Below are 22751 nucleotides of genomic sequence, written 5' to 3'. Positions count from 1 at the left end.
TTCATGTGGGGGAGGTACAAGAAGGAGGGGACCGATATGGTCTTTTTTCACACATGACAGAGCCTGAACAAAATCGGATAATCTTTCCTTTCTCTTTCGATTTTCCTTGACTGATGGACGGACCCCTAGATTGACTCCAAATGAAACCACTATATTTTGCTGTATCAAATAATATATATACCCTCTCTAGCAACTTGAAAGAGGGTATAGAAAATCCACGTTTTCTAGCTCTAATGATACGAGAAAAATATAAACATAAAAATCATTTTAAACTTGGAGAAGATATTTCTTCTTATTCTTAGAGAACACCTTCAAATAACAACACTGACCTCACATAACCTGACCTTCAACAACCCCAGCTAATTTAGAACACATTAATCTTTTGTTGCCTAACCTAATTGACATTATTAATGTACACATTTACAACCGCCTGTCAAAATATATTGTCATACGAACAACAAATACAAGAAATGTTATTGTGGCATGCTCACCTATAAATTGCATTAAAATTAAAGCATATCCCAAGGGCGTACATGAATATGTTGCATACTTTTGTCCATGTAATAACACACACACTCACATACAAATACATAAATTGATACAGTTGTATTTGTATATATTTATGTGAACTCTTAACCGTTTCTCGAACAGAAAGCGAAACAGAGAGGCAGGGAGAGGGAGGGAAGTCACCAACTATGCCGTATATTCCTTTAAACCACACAATTATGTTGAGCATATAACCTCTGGGTCCGTTTTCTAAATGGAAATTCAATTGCTCGGAAATTGTTTGACCGTCGACTTGAAATGTTGTCGAAATGGCCCAAGTACAGATGAGGAGAGGGAGAGAGAGAGAACGGAAAAGTACTGGTAAACATTTCACAAATGAAATATTGAGTTGCTGTTAATTAAATAATCCCTAACAAGAGCCTCGCATACAAATGAGTTGAAAGCCAGGCAGGCAAATAGCCAGGTTCATTGCTTATTGCAAATCCTCGACACAGTAGCACAGAATGGTTGTGTGTGTGTCTGTGTGGGAAAGTTGATTGAATGATGATTTAAAGATTTTCGTGCAAAATTGAAAATAGGAAATGCTACCACCAACTATGGATAGAACGCTTAAGAGCCCGTGTTTTTGTTGTAAAAGTCTGCGGAGTATGAAATATTATTGTATACTTAACGAGCGATTATCGTTTGAAATATTGTTGCCACCATTCAATGGTGGGAGGCGTAATGAATTGACAAATGGAAATTATGGCATACTTTAAGGGGAGATGTCTAATTAAAATGCCCTCAAGCTAGCTTACAAATTGCCGAGCGTGCTGCTGGTGTCATGTAGCACTTAAAGGAAAATGAAATATTTTAGTCATTTAAGGGGAAATTTAGAGTAGAAGGAGAATTGGAAATTGTATAAAACAACCAAGCAAATATTTATGGAGGGGAAGTTGTTGCTCCGCATAATTTAGTTTTGGGTGTTAAATAACATCAAAGCCCAGAAATGCTTTGCCATAATCAAGTAGTCCTAGGATCATGGCATATTTTGCGCTCAAGTACCTTGTTTCTCTTCTTAAGAGAGTAATATACTTTTGCGTACTTTAAGTGGAAATTAAAGCATACTTTCAGGATTTGGCCAAAGTCTTTAAGGTAGTGTTTTGCTTCAAGGCAATTTAATTATTGTTTGTATTCAAACGAAATGATGCGATGCTGGTGTCGCGTGTCACTTAATTGCTACACAAAAAAATGGTTGATGGCAACGACATAGATGCCAGAGACCACCAGAAGATGAGTAATTAATTGGTACTGAATCAAATCATATGAAATTAAGTAATTTGAACACAGGATATTTTATTTCATTTGTAATAGCCCTACTCCCACGTATTTACTCGAATTGAAATATTTTCAATAATTCAATTCAAATTTATTGAGTCTATTTTTGAAATAAATACTTAAAACCATAATATTTTGTTTTAATGCTGGTTCCACATCCAATTTTTTGGGGCAAAACTATTTCAGGGATTTATTTTATCCATATCCTAAAAACCAAAAGTGACATCTATACATTCGCTCAACGGCAAATTTAGTAACATTTTGTGCTTTTCGAGTAATCATTGTTCGCCTTCCAAAAATTAAATTGGCACGCACTCCCAAAACTATATACCAACAGTGGCCCCCGGAACGGAAAATTTTATGGCTTTTGAATAATTTCTGCCTTTATAGTATGCATATCCGAACCAGCGCCTTCTCTCAATCACAAGCCCCAAAAGTGACATCCATATCATGATTTCAGCTCTTTTCCTTCATCCAATACCAGAATTAATACTATGTAATACTTTTCGAACAATTATAGTTCAAAGTTCCAAAATCTACTCCATATATCAATCCCAGATACCAACAGAGACCTCAATATGAAATTTTGGGTTTCCAGGATTAGTAGCACATAGTACTATTCATATAAATAAATATATTTTCAAACCACCGTCAAATCTCAAAGAGAAATACCATAAGTAATCTAAATATACAGTTTTAGAATTTTACCTCCATCCTCCACCCAATACCAAATATAGTAACCATGGATAGTAACACTCAGTATTGTCCATACACTTATAGTACTATATGAACAGTGACCCTAATATCAAATTTTAGATTTCAAGCACTATATGCCACAAAATACCAAATTATACCAAAAATAATATTATTTAGGCATTTTCGTACAATTATACGAAACACATTTCCAAAACCACTTCCATATCTCAATTCCAGATACTCAATATCAAATTAGAGGATTGTACTTTGGTACCATTTAGTTCTTTTCGTAAAACCAGAGTACTCATTTCCAAAAACAGCTCCATATCTCAATTTCAGATACCAGCTGTCACATGTATAACAAATTTCAGGATGACAGCCCTATTCCTTCACCCAATATCAAATTTATCACATTTCGTATAATTTTAGTACAAGTTTCCAAAATCACCTTCATATCTCAATTGCATGTACCAACAGAGAGCTCAATATCAAATTTGAAGATACCAGACATATCCCTTCACCCACAGCAAATTTAGTACCATTTAATAATTTTCGTACAATTATACAACACATTTCCAAAACGACCTCCATATTTCAGTTCCAGATATCAGCAGATACCGCAATATCAAATTGGAGGATTCCAGCTCTATCTATTCCTTCACCTAATAAACAAATTTAGTACCACTTAGTACTTTTCGCTCAAATATAGGACACATTTCTGACACCATCGTCAACCTTAAGCACAAAAATTATGGCACGAATTATGGCCCTCAAACGGCCATAAATGAAACCGTCACACGCTGCCCGAATGTTGCTCTGCGGTATTTTGGCCCATTCCCGGCGAAGCTCTTGCTTGAGGTAATCGACACTTTGGTATTTCTTAGTGCCAACCTTGCTTTCCAAAATACTCCAGACACAATAGTCCAACGGATTGGTATCCGGAGATTTTGGTGGCCATTGTGCGCTGGAAATAAAGCGAGGAACCTCATTTTGTAACCATTCTTGAGTGGCGCGTGCTGAGTGCGATGGTGCTGAGTCCTGTTGGAATGTTCAAGGTCTGCGGGAAAAATGTTTGCGTGTCCAAGGCTTTAATACACCCTCCAGAATATTTTCGCGATAATATTCGGCATTTATTCTGACACCACGTCCGATTAATACGAGCGAAGAGCGACCATCGGCTGTTATGGAGGCCCCAATCATCACCATGGCCGGCGCTTGAGTTCTGGTGGCCAACCAAAGGTGCACATTTTCAGCTGACCTCTTTCGCAAGTAAACACGATCATTTTGTTTGTTTATAAACTGCTGGACAACGAATGCTTTCTCATCGGAGAAAACCAAATTCGGCAGTTCACCACTTTCGACCTAGCGAAGCTCTTTTGAATCTATTTTCTTTCAGTTGCGGTGTAAGTTCTTCCACTTTTTGGAATTTCAGTGGCTGTACCCCGAGATCATTTTTTATACCCTCCACCATACTATGGAGGGTATATTAACTTTGTCATTCCGTTTGTAACTCCTCGAAATACTCATGTCAGACCCAACAAAGTGTATATATTCTTGATCAGCGTAAAATTCTAAGTCGATTTAGCCATGTCCGTCTGTCTGTCCGTCTGTCTGTCTGTTGTAATCACGCTATCTTTCGAACGAATTGAGATAGAAGGCTAAAATTTTGCACACCTGTTTATTTTTCCAGTAGGCAGGTTAAGTTCGTAAATGGACCAAGTAGGTCCACGTTTTCATATAGCCCCATATAACGGTACCTCCCGATATTCGGTATTTTGATGATTTTAGCAACATTATTCACCGGAAGTTCGAAATGGATACTACAGCCTATGACAGAAAATTATCTGGGCAGGTCCACGTCTTCGTATAGCCCCCATATAACGGTACCTTTCTATATTCGGTATTTTGATGATTTTAGCGACATTATTCACCGGAATTGTTTCAAATTACGTATTTAGAGTTCGTAATGGGAACTACAGTCTGTGGCAGAAAAATGTCTATGCAGGTCCAGGCCTTCGTATAGGCCCCATATATCAGTACCTCCCTATATTCGGTAGGTACAATACCCACCGAAATTTTTTTAGATGTCGTATTTGGCGTTCGTAATGGATGCTATAGCCTGTGACAGAAAATTGTCTATGCTGGTCCAGGTCTTCGCACAGCTCCGATATAACGGTACCTCCCTATATACGATATTTTGATGATTTTAGTTCATTATTCACCGTTTATTTCAAGTTTCGAATTTGAATATGGTAATGGCAAATGGCAAACAATGCCTATGTAGGTCCACGTCGTATGGACCCCAATATAACGGCAATATTCGGTATTTTTAAAATTTAAGAGAATTTTTTAAAGATTTTTTTTTTTTTTAATTTCCAAATTCGTTGCAAATGGTGGAGGGTATTCAAAGTTTGGCCCGGCCGAACTTACTGCTTTTTAACTTGTTTTTTTTTTTTTAATTTCTGCAGCAGTTCTTGATTTATAAGCGTAGTAAATAACGTCACCCTTTTATATATATCAACAAATCGATAATTTTCACCCATGTCGATTGTTAATTAATAACAAATTATCTGTCTACAGTAGAGCGTTAGACGAATAAATATTATCAACCATTCTACAATCAGATATCAAACAATAATTAACTTTCTTTTCTATTTTTTTTTCTATTTTTAGCTTTAATCCAAGCAATTAAAGAAAAACAAATCCAAAGAAAAAAGCATTTTCCCCAAAAATAAAATACAAAAAAACAATAACTGCCAAAAAATATTTTATTTTAAATACTCATAAGAAAGAAAATAAAGAACGTTAGTAGCAAACAAATCACCTGGATTCCTTAAAAAAAGGCGAATTATTACGCGGATAACAACAGTGTGTCTCCTGGGTGTTTAACTTTGTTGTCCGCACTCCATCAACATCAGTTTTAAATATTTAAACCGACAGAGGAACTGGGAGCATTTCTTGTCATCAAGCATATTATCAGCAGCAGTCGAAGAACATCCGCATCAACCATCATCACAATGCGCCGTAATGTTAAATTGATTGTTTTTGTCAGCGTCATCTGGATGTTTGTCCTGGTTTATTATTTTCAAACCAACACTGAAAAGGTAAGTGTGAATTCTGCCTCTTTGTTTATTTTTCGTGTTCATCTCGTTCTTCCTCATCATCTTCATCATTATTTTCATACGGCCTCATCACCGATCATTCCGTCATCACCATGGTTCCGCTTGTGCAGGTGATGATGACGATGATGAAGATGATTAACATTTTCTGGTTTTCGGGTATATTTTTTAAATATTTATGAATGAATATTTTATGCATTTGTCATTGTTGTTTCCTTTATTATTGTTGTTGTTGCTGCCGTTAAGCAGCATTTCATTTTCATCGGTGGTAAAATATGGGCTACTTAAAACATTTTGGGTAAATAAAATTCTTCTTGGGCATTAAAAATAATTTGGGAATAATGAAAAATGTCATAAGGGATTATTTTTTATATTCTAGGATCCAATTATATTCTACTTCGTGGTGAAAGATTTTGAGTTACATTTCAAATATATATTAATGTCTTATTTGGATAGGTTAGATTAGATTTGAAAGGTTTTTATCAAAAGGGGAGCTGCAGCAGGTCTTTTTTATACCTTCCACCATACTATGGAGGGTATATTAACTTTGTCATTCCGTTTGTAACTCCTCGAAATACTCATGTCAGACCCAACAAAGTATATATATTCTTGATCAGCGTAAAATTCTAAGACGATTTAGCCATGTCCATCTGTCTGTCTGTCTGTCCGTCTGTCTGTCCGTCTGTCTGTCTGTTGTAATCACGCTATCTTTCGAATGAATTGAGATAGATGGCTAAAATTTTGCACACATGTTTAGTTTTCCAGTAGGTAGGTTAAGTTCGTAAATGTGCCATGTAGGTTCACGTTTTCATATAGCCCCCATATAACGGTACCTCCCGATATTCGGTATTTTAATGATTTTAGCGACATTATTCACCGGAAATTTAGTATTTAAAGTTCGAAATGGATACTACACCCTAAGACAGAAAATTGTCTGTGCAGGTCCACGTCTTCGTATAGCCCCTATATAACTGTACCCCCTATATTCGGTATTTTGATGATTTTAGCGACATTATTCGCCGGAATTGTTTCAAATTTAGTATTTGAAGTTCGAATTGGATACTACACCCTAAGACAGAAAATTGTCTATGCTGGTTCAGGTCTTCGTATAGGCCCCATATATCAGTACATCCCTATATTCGGTATTTTGACGATTTTAGGTACAATACCCACCGAAATTGTTTGAGGTGTGGTATTTGAAGTTCGTAATGGATGCTACAGCCTGTAACGGAAAATTGTCTATGGAGGTCCAGGTCTTCGCACAGCTCCGATATAACGGTACCTCCCTATATACGATATTTTGATGATTTTAGCAACATTATTCACCGTTTATTTCAAGTTTCGAATTTGAATATGATAATGGCTTATGACAAACAATGCCTATGTAGGCTCACATCGTATACACCTCAATATAACGGATTTTAACAGAATGTTTTAATGATTTTATTTTCTGAAAATTTAGAAATTCGTTCCAAATGGTGGAGGGTATTCAAAGTTCGGCCCGGCCGAACTTTCTATTTTTTAACTTGTTTTCATATAAGAGGTTCCGTTTCATATCGACTTCGAAACGATAGTCATTCAATTTGGTTGATGCGTCCAATCGTTGGATGAAAGTCGTTCACTGTAGCAGATATGCCGCACCGAGCCCTGAAACTAGAGGAAATTTTTGGCAACCTCTATTCAAATTCCATACACTTTTAGAGAGAGGGGGGCTGTGTTTAAGAATAGTGTAAAATAACACGATAACCACAAAACGTTTTTAATGAGAAGAGAACTGAAGACATGGTCTCTGACCAGAATTTGGAATAAAAAAACATATTAAAAAGTATTAGACAGATCTATAACCTCGGCCTATGCCCGTTTATAAAAAAAAGAGTAAAGTAATTTATTGAGTGACCGACTGACTTAAGGATTCATCAACTCCCAGATGAAACGGCTGAAGCTTGAATTTTGAAAATTTTGGGTGTGGGTTACTCTTATTCCAAAGGGGTTAGATAATGCTTTGGTTTTGGAAATCCGTACTAGAACGGTACGAAAATTTTTAAAAAGATACTAAATATGATATCTTTTGTATTTGAGGAAGCAGCAGAGTTAGGACTCTTATATTTAGGATAACGGTAACTGATGGATGTACCAAAGGAAAATTCGCAATATGAAGTTGGGGGACGAATGGTTCTGGAATCTTGAAACTTAAAATGAGCATTACATGCAGAGTGATGGATTGGGATATGAAGGAAGTATTCGAAGTCTTTACTTATGTGCACGAAAAGTGCTAAATGGTACTAAATTAGGTACAATTACGATTTAAGTAACCCAATAGAGCTGGAACGCTGAAATTTGAAATCAGATTACCATAGCATTGTTAGACTGAGAAATGTATGCAGTTTTGGAGACTCGTACTTATGTGTACTAAATAATATTAGGTACTTATGAAAATTTGTACTTAATTGTAGTAAATGTATTAAATTTGGTACAATTCGGATTTGGGTGAACAAATAGAGCTGGTATACTGAAAATTGGAAATAAGATTACCACTGCATTGTCGGAATGGGGAATGTAGAAAGTTTTGGAAATTCGTACATATGGTACTAAATTGGGTATAATTTGAATTTGAGTGAACCGGTAGGGGTGGAATCCTGAAATGGTACAATTTGGATTTGGTTGAACCAATAGGGCTGGAATGCAGAAATTGAGAATTCCTATTAGATTGTTTGATGCAGGATGTTATGGAAATTGGTACTTATGTGTACTAAATAGTACCAAATTTGATAAAGGTTGTAATAGTGGTGAACCGATGAAGCTAATTTGGAAATAAGATTTCTATGGTGTTGTATGGTTGAGGTATGGAGCTAGTTTTAAACATTTGGATTGTAGGGTTGGTGTATGTTGGAGGTTTGGAAATTAGTACTTATGTGTACTAATTTCGATACAATTTGGATTCTTGTGAACCGATAGAGCTGGAATCCCGAAATTTGATATGAAGGTCTCTGTGGTTAATGGAGGTGGTTTTGGAAAAGTGTACTAAATTTGTTCGAAATGTACTAAATTTGGTATTGGGTGAAGGAATATGGCTGGCATCCTCAAATTTGATATTGATGTCTCTTTTGGTAAGGTCAACGGATGAAGGAGGAGTTTTTAAAATTTGTATTGGGGTCCCCGTTGGTAGTAGGTTTGTGATAAAGAGGTAGTTTTGAAAATGGGTACTACATGTGCACGAAAAGTACTTTATAGTACTATTTTAGTACATTTTAGTGTAGGGTAAACAGATAGTGCGATGTTCATGTGTAGCCTGGTCATATAATGGTGGTTTCGGAAATATGTACTATATTTGTACGAAAAGTACGAAATGGTACTGAATTTGGTATTGGGAATTGAGCTAGAAACCCGAAATTTTATATTGAGCTTTCTGTTGGTAGCTCGAATTGAGATATGGAGGTGTTTTTGAAATGTGTGCTATAATTGCTCGAATAGTAATCGGTGGTAATAAATTTGGTTTTGGGGAAGCGAAAGTGCTGGAATCCCAAATTAGATATTGAGGTCTCTGTTATTATGTGGGATTGAGATGTGGAAGTGTTTTCGGAAATATGTACCATATTTTTACGAAAAGCAATAAATAGTACATGATTTGGTATTGGGTAAAGAATGAAGATAATATTCTGAAATTTGATATCTAGAATACTAATGGTGCCGGTGTTTGAGATTTGGCAGTGGTTTGGAAGTGCGTCCTTTAGTTGCAGGAAAAGTACTAAATGGTGCTAAATTGGGCATTGGGTAGGGCTAGAATCCTCAATTTTGATATGGAATCTCTATTGGTATCTAGAATTGGGTTATGGGCGTGGTTTTGCAAATGCGTCATATATTTGAACGAAAAGTACTAATTGGTACTTAATTGGATATTGGGTGAAGGGATAGAGCTGGAATCCTCAAATTAGATATTGAGGTTTCTTTTGGTGTATGGAATTAAGATATAGAACGGGTTTAGAAATATCTACTATAATTGTACGAGAAATACTAAATAGTACTAAATTCGGTATTGGGTGAAGGACTCGGGCTGAATCCTTGAAGTTTGATATGGATATCACTTTTGGCGTCACTGGAGGTGGTTTTGGAAATGTGTACCACATTTGTACGAAAAGTACTAAATGATACTGTATTTGGTATTGAGTGAAGGTATATTTTATATATATTCTCATGTGTGATATTGAGGTCTCTCTAGGTATCTAAAAATGAGATATCGAGCTGAAATTCTGAATTTTGATATGTATGCCACTGTTGGTGTCCAAATACCGAGTTGAAGAAAGAATCGCTGAATTGTTTTGAGGGTTATGCGAGATGAAAGTATAGTACATTTGTGACCCTTTTTGGGTGAGGTACCGGATGGTGTGGGTCGATATCTATCATCTTCATATTAGATCTTGCTTGAGTATAAATATTCGAATGTTTAAAATTTGTAGAGAGTTGGATGCTTATTTGGCATTTTGTGGGTGTTTTGCTATTCAAAATGTTGAACCTATTGTGGGGTTGGTACCAGAAGGAATGGACCGGTATATTCTATCTTTAAATTATATATTGTGTTAGTAAAAACATTGGGATGTGGGAAATTTGAGAAGAAGTGGATGTTTATTTCATCTTTACATCAGATTTTGTGTTAGTAGAAATATTGATATGCTTGAAGTTTAGAAAGTATAGGATGCTCATTTCGCTTTTTTGAGCGTAAAGGGTAGTCAAAATTTTAACCTGTTAAGGGGGAGGTACTAGAAGGCGAGTTCCGTTCTATACTATCTTCATGCTAGATCTTGTGTTTTATAAAAAAAATTGAGATTTAAGAAATTTGAAGACATATGGACTTTTATTTTACATTTTATGAGAGTTGTAATTTTTTAAGATGTTGACCGGAGGTACTTGATGGAGTCGACCGGTATTGTCCATTTTGCAAAGTTTGAACAAAATTGAGTGATCCTATATTGATCTATGAGGTAAATGATTGTCTGAGAAAATGTTGATTTTTTAGTGGGGGAGGTACCAGAAGGTGTGGATCGATATTATACTTCTCCGAACTCGATTTAAATTTGATAATAATATTCCAGGGTACCTAGTCTGGATCTAATCGGATACTCCCTTCGAGAGTTATCGTGCGCATCAGTCAGCCAGCCAGCCAGAGTGATCGACTCCAAATGTCCTAAAACGCATTTGGTCCAAAAAGACCTATTGTCTAAAATTTCGTTATTTCGATGAGGCACGTTTTGGTTGTATCAAATGATATATCCCCGTTGTAGCCACATGACTGAGGGTATAAAAACCTGCAAAATATTTGTTTCTGAAAACTCTAGAAATAAATCCACATCCCATCCCCACAACTTTCTACTCATTGTATTAAAAATAGGGACTCTTTCGAATGACCCAAATAAATTTCTCCACAATCCATGGCATAGAATTTTCAAGCGCGTGTACTAATTATAAATCCTTACACATCTTTAACATCTTCTTCATGTGGTCGCATTTTCAAAAATTCTGGTGGAAACATGAATGGAATTTATAAAATTTGCCCCAATTATTTGAGTAGCTTTGCCTGGACAGAAAGCACACAACACAACGTCGTCTATGAAAAGAACAATTTCTAGATTTTATTTTGAACAATAAAAAAGGCATTTTAAAATTTCCAAACATGTTCCAGATTGAAATGAATGAATGAAAAAAAAAAAAACTAAAAAAAACAACGACTACGACAAAGAAATTCTTTTATTTTTTGGTTTTATATCATGGCATTTCACTTTTGCAATAATTGAACATTGAATCAACGACCAGCTGCCATGAATTTCAAACTCATTCAAAATACATTTTTTTGGCTTCTGTAGTAGGGTAGTACTGCCGCCATACTATCAACAACAACATCAAACAGCCGGCAAAGAAGCAGCAATAAGTATTTCTGCTCAACACAAACAAAAGGCTAAGCAAAAAACATTTAAACCGTTAAAAACGAATAAATAATTTCGTTTTGGCCATAAACAGTTTCATACATAATCAACGCTATTTAAGCCACCGGCGGGAACCATACACAACCTCTCGCACACACACACACACACACACACACAATCGTTGAGATTAACAAACAGCCAAACATACCAACATTCAAATATATATTTACACACTACCCAAGTGATAACAATTTATTCTGGCCAGCCAGCCAGCCATTACACGTTGAATCGAGCCAGTGCAGCATATAAAGTGAGGGAGTGGAATTCCTCGGCCATGCTTTAAAACTGAACTGAAATGAACCGAACTGATCCAACACTTTTGGTCAAACCAACAATTTAAGTAGTGAGAGGGTATCTCATCAACGACTTTATCGCCTTCATCATAATCGTCATCATCATTATCAAGCGTATTGTCATTATCATCATTACATGCTGACAGTTGATGTATAACATTGCGATGAATCGTAAAGAATTATTTTGGTGGCAGTGTTGCCGTTGTAAATAAAAAAATCCGAAAATACCCAACAAAGTGGTTCTGTATAATTAAATAAATTCAGTGATACATTTGTATGAATTCATGAGGACCATCCGATTTTGCTCCAAACGTGCAAATCTTAATATTTTCATTAGTGCTATGTCAGGTGCAAAGATCGGTTTTCTGCATCAAATAGACCCACATCCAATTTTGCTGCCCAAAACTAGTCAATATCTCCCTGAAAACCAACAGTGACATCAAAATCAATTTTTTAGAATTTTTGTTCTATCGCTTCACCCAATACCAAATTTAATAACATTTAGTACCCATATCCATAACAATATACTTCTCACCATCCTAAACACCAACAGAGATCGAATATTTGTACAATTTAATACTCTTCGAACAATTATAGTACGGATTTGCAAAGCCACTACCAAAAATCAACACCTGACACCAACATAGACCTTAATATCAAACTCTAGGATTCCAGCGCCATCCCTTCACCCAACAGCAAATTGAATACTATTTTGTACTTTTCCGACATTGGCTTCAATATCAAATTTTGGGATCTCAGCTTTATCCCTTCACCCAATACCAAATTAAATAATATTAAGTACTTTTGCTCCAAACCCATCGCTAGATCTCAAAAACAAACACCATCAGAAGCCTCAATGCCAAATTTCGGGATTCCAGCTCTATGCTTCACCCAATACCAAATTTAGTACTACTTAGAATTTTTCGATGAATTATAGTACACATTTCCAAAACCACCTCTATATCTTTACCACAGACACCAACAGTAACATATATATCAAATTTTAGGATATCAATTCCTTCACCCAATACCAAATATAGTACGATTCAGTACTTTTCGTAAAATTATACTACACATTTCCCAAACCACCTCCATATCCAAATTCCAGAACATAATATCAAATTTGAGGATTCCAGCACTATTCCTTCATCCAGTACCAATTTTAGTACCATTTAGTACTTTTCGTACAAATATTGAACGAATTTCTAAAATCACCGCAAAATCTCAAATGCAGATACAATCAGTAATCTAAATAGCAAATTCCAGAATTTTATCTTTATCTCTTCACCAATACCACTACAATTGTAGTATACATTTCCCAAACCACATCCATATGTCTAGGGTACACATAAATAGCGACTCTAATACCAAATCTCAGATTTTAAGCAATGTCTGTTTACCAAATACACAATTGTACTAATATAGTACTATTTAGTATTTTTAGTACAATTATATTACAAATTTCCAAAACCACATCCACATCTTAGCCAAGGACAGCAACAGTAACATCCATATATAAATTTCAGGATTTCTGCGCTATTCCTTCACCCAAAACCAAATTTAGTACTATTTTGTACTTTTCGTACAATTATAGTACACATTTCCGAAACTACCTCCAAATTCATAAATATCGACACTAATACCAAATTGCAGATTTCAGTCTGTATATGTTCAGCTAACATCAAATTGTACCAAACATAGTACCATCTAGTACTTTGTGTGCACTTAAAATACTTATTTCCAAAACCAATTCTTTATCACAAACCTATCAACAGCAGTAAAAAATGTAAAGTTCGCACACTTTTCAAAACCATCTTCATGTATCAAACTTTTTTTTCAAACATTATTTTCATACCAAGTTTTTAGCTTTATTCATCCAGATAATACCAAGTGTGATACCATTTTAGAAGTTTGGTACAATTTTAGAACTTTTCGTAACCTTTAAGTTCGAATGTCCAAAAACCCTTTGCTACATTTATCCTGCCCTCCATCGGTGACTCGCATTCTAAAGTTCTAACTCATGTTCAATACAAATATTTAATTTTTGAAACATTTTAGTACTTTTCGTACCCTCTTAGTACGTATTCCCAAAAACCCAGGCTTGCCAGACGTCTACTCTGGTGTAAAATTGCTAGATTTTATCTTCAGCCGTTTCGCCTGGGCGTTGATTCTCAGTCGGTCAGTTATATCACTTATATTTTATATAGCCGGATTATTATTTCGATGCGATATAAAAGAAGTGATAAATTAGTACGGCTACGTATATCAGAAGGTACAAAGATCGGGCTATGCCAAATAATAGACCATGGGAAAAGTTTTTCGATCACTGGATGTGTTAATTTAACATTTATGTTTCACAGTCTTCCGAATGATAAAATTTCCTTTTATAAAAAATCCGATCTCTTTCATTTCATTCTAAATAAATTGCCACGGCAACCCAATTTTGATTTTAGATTAATTCTAAAAGTGTTCATTACTATGCAGACAACAGCTGCTGTTGCTGCTGCTGCCATCGTCGCTGCTGTTATTGCCGGCATTTAAGTTTAACCGGCGTTGTTGGTTAATGGTTTAAACAGCAACGACAACAACAACAAACAACTATTTATTTAGGCCATCATGTCAAACGAAGATTTTGGATTAAAAAAAGAAAAAAACAAAGCAAATGAAAAAAAAAAAAAATAATAGTTCATTGTTCACTAGCCAGCAACATAGACAGACAGACACGTAATTAGGCACCGAAGACATATAAATTGACGTTTTTAATTAAAAGCTATGTGATACAGCTTAACGCTGCTAATAATATGTAGAGCGAAACTCGTGCATGTATTGATGGATTTTGAGTAAGGCGATTTGAGAAGATGATCTAGTGACCCTTGGCTAGGTCAGCATTGCATGAACACAAAAATAAATAAGATATCGATGTTGAAGTTCCATATGGTACCACTTGCGATGCCATATTGTCGGCGTGAAATGTTAAATAAAATGATCGAAAGCATATGCCTCACAACGAATAGCTTAAAATTGTCTATATTAATAAAATAGTAAAGTCATTGACTGACTGGCTGACTTAATCATCAAAGCGCAGATGAAATGGCTGAAGCTTGCTTTTTCTTTTTTTAATATATTTTTCTTGAAATTTTGGGTGAGGGTCACTATTGGTTTGAAGGGGTCAAATAAGGATGGGTTTTTGGAAATTCGTACGAGAACGATACGAAAAGTATTAAAAGGTACTAAATATGGTACCTTTTGTATTTGCGGAAGCAATAAAGCTATAATTCTTAAATTGGAAATGAGTACTACCGATGGAGTGTATGAAAGATGTACCAAAGGGTTTGTGGAAATTCACACTATTAATGTACGAAAAGTACAAAAATGTACTACATTTGGTACCATTATCACCATTATATCACGCAAACGGTTAGAGCTAAAAACTATTTGGAGTGGGAGTCAAGGTTGTGGAGTAGAGTCGATGGTAGGAGGTAGTTTTGAAAATGTGTACTCATGTATACGAAAAGTACGAAACGGTACTAAATTTCATACAAATTGAATTTGGAGGAACCGATAGATCTGGAATCCTGAAATTTATAATTAACATTACTGGCGGGGTGTTGGGTTGGGATATGGAGGAAGTTTTCGAAATGTGTGCTTGTGTGTACGAAAAGTACTAAATGGTACTAAATTTGGTACAATTTCGATTTGCGTGAACCGATAGAGCTGGAATTCTGAAATTTAAGAAGAAGATAGTAATCTTACATTCTAGGACTGAGGAATGTAGGTAGTTTTGGAAATTCGTACTAATGTGTAATAAATGGTACCCAATTTGGTACAATTTAAATTTTGGGAGAACCGGTAGAGTTGGAATTCTAAAATATAAAAATAAGACTTCTTTTCGACAGTGGGTAGTTATGAAAATTTGTACTGAATGGTACAGAATTTTGTACAATTCATATCTATCTGTACTATGTGGCACTATATTTTGGTAAAATTTGTATTTAGGCGAACCGATAAGTACGGAATGCTACATTTTGGAATTGGTATTACTATAGGAGTGTATGGGGTATGTAGCAAGCTTTGGAAATTCGTACTTATGTGTACTAAATAATACTAAATTTGGATTTGGTGGAACCGATAGGGCTGGACTCCTGAAATTGGGTAATGTGATTTCTATGCGAATTTATAATTAAGGTACGAGAGTAGTTTTGGAAATTTGGAGCATAGGATTTGGGTACTAAATTTCGTACAATTTGGATTTGTATGAACCGATATAGTTGGAATACCGAGATTTAATGTTAAGGTCACTGTTGGTGTCTGTAGTTAAGATATGGAGCTGATATTGGAAATGTGTACTATAATTGTTCGAAAAGTACTACGTGGCGCTATATGGGGTCTTGGGTGTACGAATAGAGATGGAATCCCGATGTTTGATATAGAGTATCTGGTGGTGGTTTTGCAAACGTACTTAACAGTACTTTTTGTGGATCGCTGTTGGTGTCTATAATGGAGAGATGTAGATTGTTTTGTACTAAATGTACTAAATGTTACTAAAATTGGTATTAGGTGAATGAATAGAGCTGAAATTCTGAAATTCCTGCCGGAAAGTAAAATACTTGAACATAAACCTGGAGAGTCTGAATAAATGGTACAATTTGTTTTGATTAAAACGTTTTGTCTAACTGAAAACACATAAAATCCGGTCGATGATTAAAAATTCCGTTATTATTTATTTATTTACTTTTTTGTAGTTTTCTTTTCTACTCAGAACCCAATGCGAAAATAATTAATTGTGTGTGACAATTTCAGCCACATTTATAATGCCATGTTGTTTTTACCATCCAAATGTTTATAAACAACTTAATGGTTAATTAATAACTTAATAAGCGTAAATGAGAATTTCGTGCAAAAGAATAAATATTTAGCCGTTTTTTTTTGTTTGCGCAGACCATAAAATAATCGCATTAATAATAATGGCAATAAAATGTAAAACAGTTTTTTGCTAGATAATAATTAACCAGGGAAACTTGAAATGGTAACGGTAAGATAACTGAAATTGTTTAAATTCTTCAAAGTTATCCTGTTTTTATACCATCAGCCATATGGCTACAGAGGTTATTCGATACGGCCCTAAGTCTCTTTTTGACCAAATCCGTTTCTGGGAATTTGGAGTCGATCTAGCGATTTCCGTTCATCCGTCTGTTTGCCTTACTGGCTGGTGCGCACGATAACTTTCGAAGGGAGTATCATACTTAGTCCAAACTTGCCACGTCGCAATATTATTATCAAACTTAGATCGAGTTAGGAGATGGGCAATATTGGTTCACTCCTTTTGGTACCTCCCCCACAAAAGTTTGGCATTTTCAAAAAAAAAACCAGTAAAGAAAGTCCTAAAGTCGGGCGGGGCCGATTTTATGATACCCTACACCACTTTGCTAATTTAGTTGAGCTCCACTTAATAATAAAAAGTTTTTATGGGAGAATTCAATCATACACGCTATGATTATAATTATAATTTAAAATTCAAAGGACTAAATATGCCAAAGCATTTGTATCTTTTAAATTCGGACTAGTATTGCACATTTGGTGCAAAATTAATTTGAAATCAGATAAAGATATATATGGGAACTATATCCAAAACTGAACCGATCTCGATAAAAATTTGGCAAAGATATTTTGGAGCTGTATTTGATATATTTCCCTGAATATCGTTGTTACGGAGTGCATATTACGGCTGTAGGTAACAAATACAACAAATCGAATGAACAATATATATGGGAGCCATAGCTATATCTGAACCGATCTTCACCAAATTTGGCATACTACCTTCTACCAAATACCATCCCATTTGGGCAAATATTAGACGTTTGGTGCACAATAAAAGGTAAATCGGACGAAGTTATATATGGGAGCTATATCCAAATCTGAACCGATCTCGATAAAATTTAGCAAAGGTATTTCTGAGCTGCATTTGATATATTTCCCTGAATATCGTTGTTACAGAGTGCATATTACGGGTACGGAGGACAAAAATAACAAATCGGATGAACAATATATATGGGAGCTATAGCTATATCTGAATCGATTTCGATCAAATTTGGCATACTTATTTTCAGGCCTAATTTAGTTGTATGTGCAAAATTTCATACTATTCGGGCTGATATTACACGTTTGGTGCACAATAAAAGGCAAATCAGACGAAGATATATATGGGAGCTATATCTAAATTTTTGCCGATTATCTCCAATTTCAATAGGGTTCGTCCTTGGGCCAAACAAATGTTGTTTGGAAAGTTTCATCTAAATCGAATAATAAGTGCGACCTGCATTTTGTTCACAAGAATACATGGACAGACGGACGGACGGACAGACGGGCTGACATGCATAAATCAACTCAGAAAGTGATTCTATGCAGATCATCAAAAGGAACTATGGGTCTATCTCGTTTCCTTTTGCCTGTTACAAACAAATGCACAAAGACATAATACCCTGACCACCTTGTGGTGTAGGGTATAAAAAAACCAGTAAGGAAAGCTTAAAAGTCGGGCGGGGCCGACTATATGATACCCTACACCACAATGCATATTTAGTAGAGCTCTCGTAAAAAGGTTTATACAGGGCATTTCAGAGCTCTATGAGATATTTGGTACAAAATCAAAATCTATCTAATTCTGTCGTGCATTTTACGAACTATAGCTATCTCTGAACCGGGTTTCTCCAAATTTTACGTATTAGCTTCTAGACTGAATTCGGTCTTATGTACGAAAATTCAGGTGATTTGGGCTGATATTGACCATTTAGTGCACATTTAACCCGAAATCGGATGAAGATATATATGGGAGCTATATCCAAATCTGAACCGATTTCGATAAAATTTAAAACAGCTATTCCTGTGCTCCATCTAATACCTGGTACCAAATATCACGGTTGTGGAGTGCATAGTAGGAATGTGAGGGACTTAAAGATCAAATCGGATGAAAGATATATATGGGAGCTATATCCAAATCTGAACCGATTTCGATAAAATTTAAAACAGTTATTTCTGTGCTCCATCTAATACCTGGTACCAAATATCGCGGTTGTGGAGTGCATAGTAGGAATGTGAGGGACTTAAAGATCAAATCGGATGAAAGATATATATGGGAGCTATAGCTATATCTGAACCGATTTTCTCCAAATTTGATATACTTGCTTCTAGGCCGAACTCGGTTGGGTGTGCCAAAATTCAGGTAATTTGGACTGATAGTGGACATGTGGTGCACATTTAACCCGAAATCGGATGAAGATATATATGGGAGCTATATCTAAATTTGATCCGATTCTCACCAATTTCAATAGGGCTCGTCCTTGGGCCAAAAAAATATTGTTTGGAAAATTTCATCTCAATCGGATAATAAATGCGACCTGCATTTTGTTCACAAGAATACATGGACATATATATATCTTTGTGCATTTGTTTGACCCCAAAGGGTCAAAATTTTGAATTATTACAACTCTTATAAAATGTGATGGAAGAGTCGGATTGTCTTCAAATTAAACACATCACAATATTTTTATTAACCCAAGGTGTAGTGTGAAGATGAAATATATTGGTTTACTTCTTCTTGTACCTCCCCCACAAAACGGTCAACATTTTTAATATCCATGAAGCTCATAAAATGCGAAATTAAAATCCAATTCCTTTCTAACATGGCACATCTCAATATTTCTGTCAGCACAAGATCTGTTATTAATCTGGTAGATATCGAACCATTGCTTTTGGTACCTCCCCCATAAAGGGTCAACGTTTTGAATAACTAAAATGATTATAAAATCCCAAATAAGCATCCGGTTCTCTACATACTTCATAATCCCTTTATTTTTACTAACACAAAATCTGTTGTGATGACTGGATATATAGGTCCACTCCTTCTTGTTCCTACCTTACAACATTTTCAATACCGAATGAAGCTCATAAAACGCGAAATTAACATCCGTTTCCATTCAGATTTGGTACATCTTAATATTTGCATCAACACAAGATCGGATTACTTCTTCTGGTAGAGATCGGATTACTTCTTCAGGTACCTAACTGACAAAGGGTCATAATTTTCAATTCATTTATCTGTCATAACTTGCGAAACAAGTATGCAATTCGACTATATCTGGTACCTCAACAATTTGAATTATCTTAACTGAAATCAAAATATATTTAAATAATCGAACATTGATTGAGGGTTTGTACACTTCTGTCGGCAAAACCGACTTATGATTTTTTAACCTGTTTTTCCTCTCCTTTCATAATCTGCTGGATTTTTCCCGTAATTATTTTTTTGTGTTGCTCAGTGTTATAGAACACATTACCAAAACAACCTCCTTATCTTAATCCTTGGTATCTACACAGTCATTAGTATAAAATTTGGTTTTAGCCCTTTTATACCCTACACCACATAGTGGTTAGGGTATTATGTCTTTGTGCATTTGTTTGTAACATGGAGAAGGAAGCGAGATAGACCCATAGTTACTATTGAGGATCTTCATAGAATTACTTTTTGAGTCAATTTATGCATGTCAGTAAGAAATGCAGGTCGCATTTATTATCCGATTGAGCTGAAATTTTGCAAATAATTTTTTCTTGACCCAAGGACGAACACTCTTGAAATTGGTGATAATCGTATCAGATTTAGATATAGCTTCCATATATTGATTTCGGGTGAATTGTACATGACCAATATAAGTCCAACCGACCTGTATCTCGGTGCATTCCACCGAATTCAGCCTAGCAGCAAGTTAATAAAATTTGAAGAAAATCGGTTCAGATATAGCTGTAGTTCCCCATATATGTTTCATCCGATTTGGGGGGTTTAAGTCCCTCACATGCATAGTGTGCACTCCAGGAGATCGATATTTGGTACCGGACATCAGATACTGCTCGAAAATACCTCTGTCAAATTTTATCTAGATTGGTTCAGATTAGAATATAGCTCCCATATATATCTTTATCCGATATCAGGTCTACACAATAGACCACTGTCAGCCCAAAGGGACTGAATTTTTGCATTTACGACAGAGTTAATAATATAAATCAGTACTTCAAATTTGGTGTAAATTGGTTCAGATACAGCTATGGCTCCCACATATATGTTTTATCCGATTTGGGGTTTAAAGTCACTCACAATTGTAATATGCATCCCATATGGTACCAGATATCGAATACAGCTCTGAAATAAATGTTGAAAATTTTGTCAAGATCGGTTCAGACTTGGATATAGCTCCCATATATATCTTCAACCGATTTCGGGTTAATTTTGCACCAAATGGCTAATATTAGCCTTAATGGACTGAATTTCGGCATATCCGATCAAATTCAGTCATGTACATTAAATTTGGTGAAAATCGGTTCAGATATAGCTATAGCTTCCATATATATGTTTCATTTGATTTGGTGTTTAAGTCCCTCATATTCGTAATATGCATTCGACAACAATGATATTGGGTACCAGTTTTCAGATACAGTCCAGATATATCTCTGACAAATTTTGTCAAGATCGGTTCAGACTTGGATATAGCTCCCATATATATCTTAAACCGACTACGGGTTAATTGTGCTTCAAATGACCAATGTCAGTCCAATAGTCCTGAATTTTGGTACATCCGACCAAATTCAGTCTAGAAGTAAATACCTCGAATTTGGAGAAAATTAATTCAGATATAGTTCCCATATGTATGTTTCATCTGATTTGGTGTTTAAGTTCCTCATATATATTGTGCAAATAATGACTAATATCAGCCCAAATGGAGTGAATTTCGGGACGTACCTTTCCATTTTGTGGAACTCGGCTCGGATACATATTTTTTAATATAATCCTTCTACCAGTAATATCATGAACTCTAAAGCAAACTATAACAGACCTTAAGCCAAATGTTGATAGGTGGTATGATCTGCTTAAAATAAATTATTTTGTTACGGGAGCTCTACTAAATATGCATAGTAGTGTAGGGTATCATATAGTCGGCACCGCCCGACTTTTGACTTTTCTTCGCTGGTTTAGTACATTTCAGTACTTCCAAAAACGAGTTCCCAAAAACCCTGTTCATGTGCACTAAGGCTGACCCCCGTTCAAAATTTCATCTTGGTGTTGATTCCAGATCAGTCAGTTGGATAAAGTTATGGTATATTTTAGCCGCTAAATATTATCCGATGACCATACCCATTGGCAGATTTCTGCCTCACTCTAAACTTTTACCCCAAACAAAATTCCGCGTGGATTAATCTATATTTGTGACCTGTAGAGCAGCTGCAAAATCAGAAAATTTGTCTGTTTTTGGTCCGTCTAAACGACTAAATGTTTTGCGATCATCTCCAAAAATTTTCTCTTTCTTTCAAATTATGATGTTGATATCTGTAGAACTCTTGAAGTTCTCTTCTCTTGAAGTTCTCTTCTCTGTAGAACTCTTGAAGCTACTTTATTGGGAGTTTGGCATGGACTAACAAAAAAGTATATTGAGTTTACGAAGCACTTCAATACATAAAACCATGATTGATCTTGCAAAAAATTTAGCATTGATATTTGGTTTTGAGATTTGGCATTATTTGATATAAGGTACAAACTCTGGGAATTTCAAACAACAAAAAATATTAAATTGGAGGTTTTTAGATAACATTTTTTTCGAAATACCCCATATGGTTTGGATTATAATCCGACTTTAATTCTGCTTCACTTTATCAGTTCAACTATATTTATGTCTACACTCTTTAAATTTTATATGCGAAATATTTGATTTTCTTGTTGATAAAAAAATATTAAAAAATAATCTCCTTTTGTTGTGTCATTGACAGAACTTATATCTAAAATAAAAAAAAAAACTTTTGTT

General features: G+C 35.3%; 1 protein-coding gene across 2 annotated transcripts in view; it reads left to right on the top strand.

Annotated features, from left to right (window-relative positions):
- The window catches only part of LOC101888093 (polypeptide N-acetylgalactosaminyltransferase 2), a 259551-nt gene that overhangs the window by 29498 nt on the left and 207302 nt on the right, over positions 1–22751 (top strand). For both annotated transcript variants that reach the window (XM_059124519.1, XM_059124518.1), the window contains exon 2: positions 5194–5624. In XM_059124519.1, the coding sequence (XP_058980502.1) occupies positions 5538–5624 (87 nt within the window). In that variant the 5' untranslated portion in view covers positions 5194–5537. The remainder of the gene's footprint in view (positions 1–5193; positions 5625–22751) is intronic.

The sequence above is a fragment of the Musca domestica genome, unplaced genomic scaffold (genome assembly GCF_030504385.1).
Source record: "Musca domestica strain aabys unplaced genomic scaffold, Musca_domestica.polishedcontigs.V.1.1 3, whole genome shotgun sequence".
NCBI lineage: Eukaryota > Metazoa > Arthropoda > Insecta > Diptera > Muscidae > Musca > Musca domestica.
The sequence above is the reverse complement of the archived record's forward strand: the minus strand, read 5'-3'. Positions and strand labels throughout refer to the sequence as shown.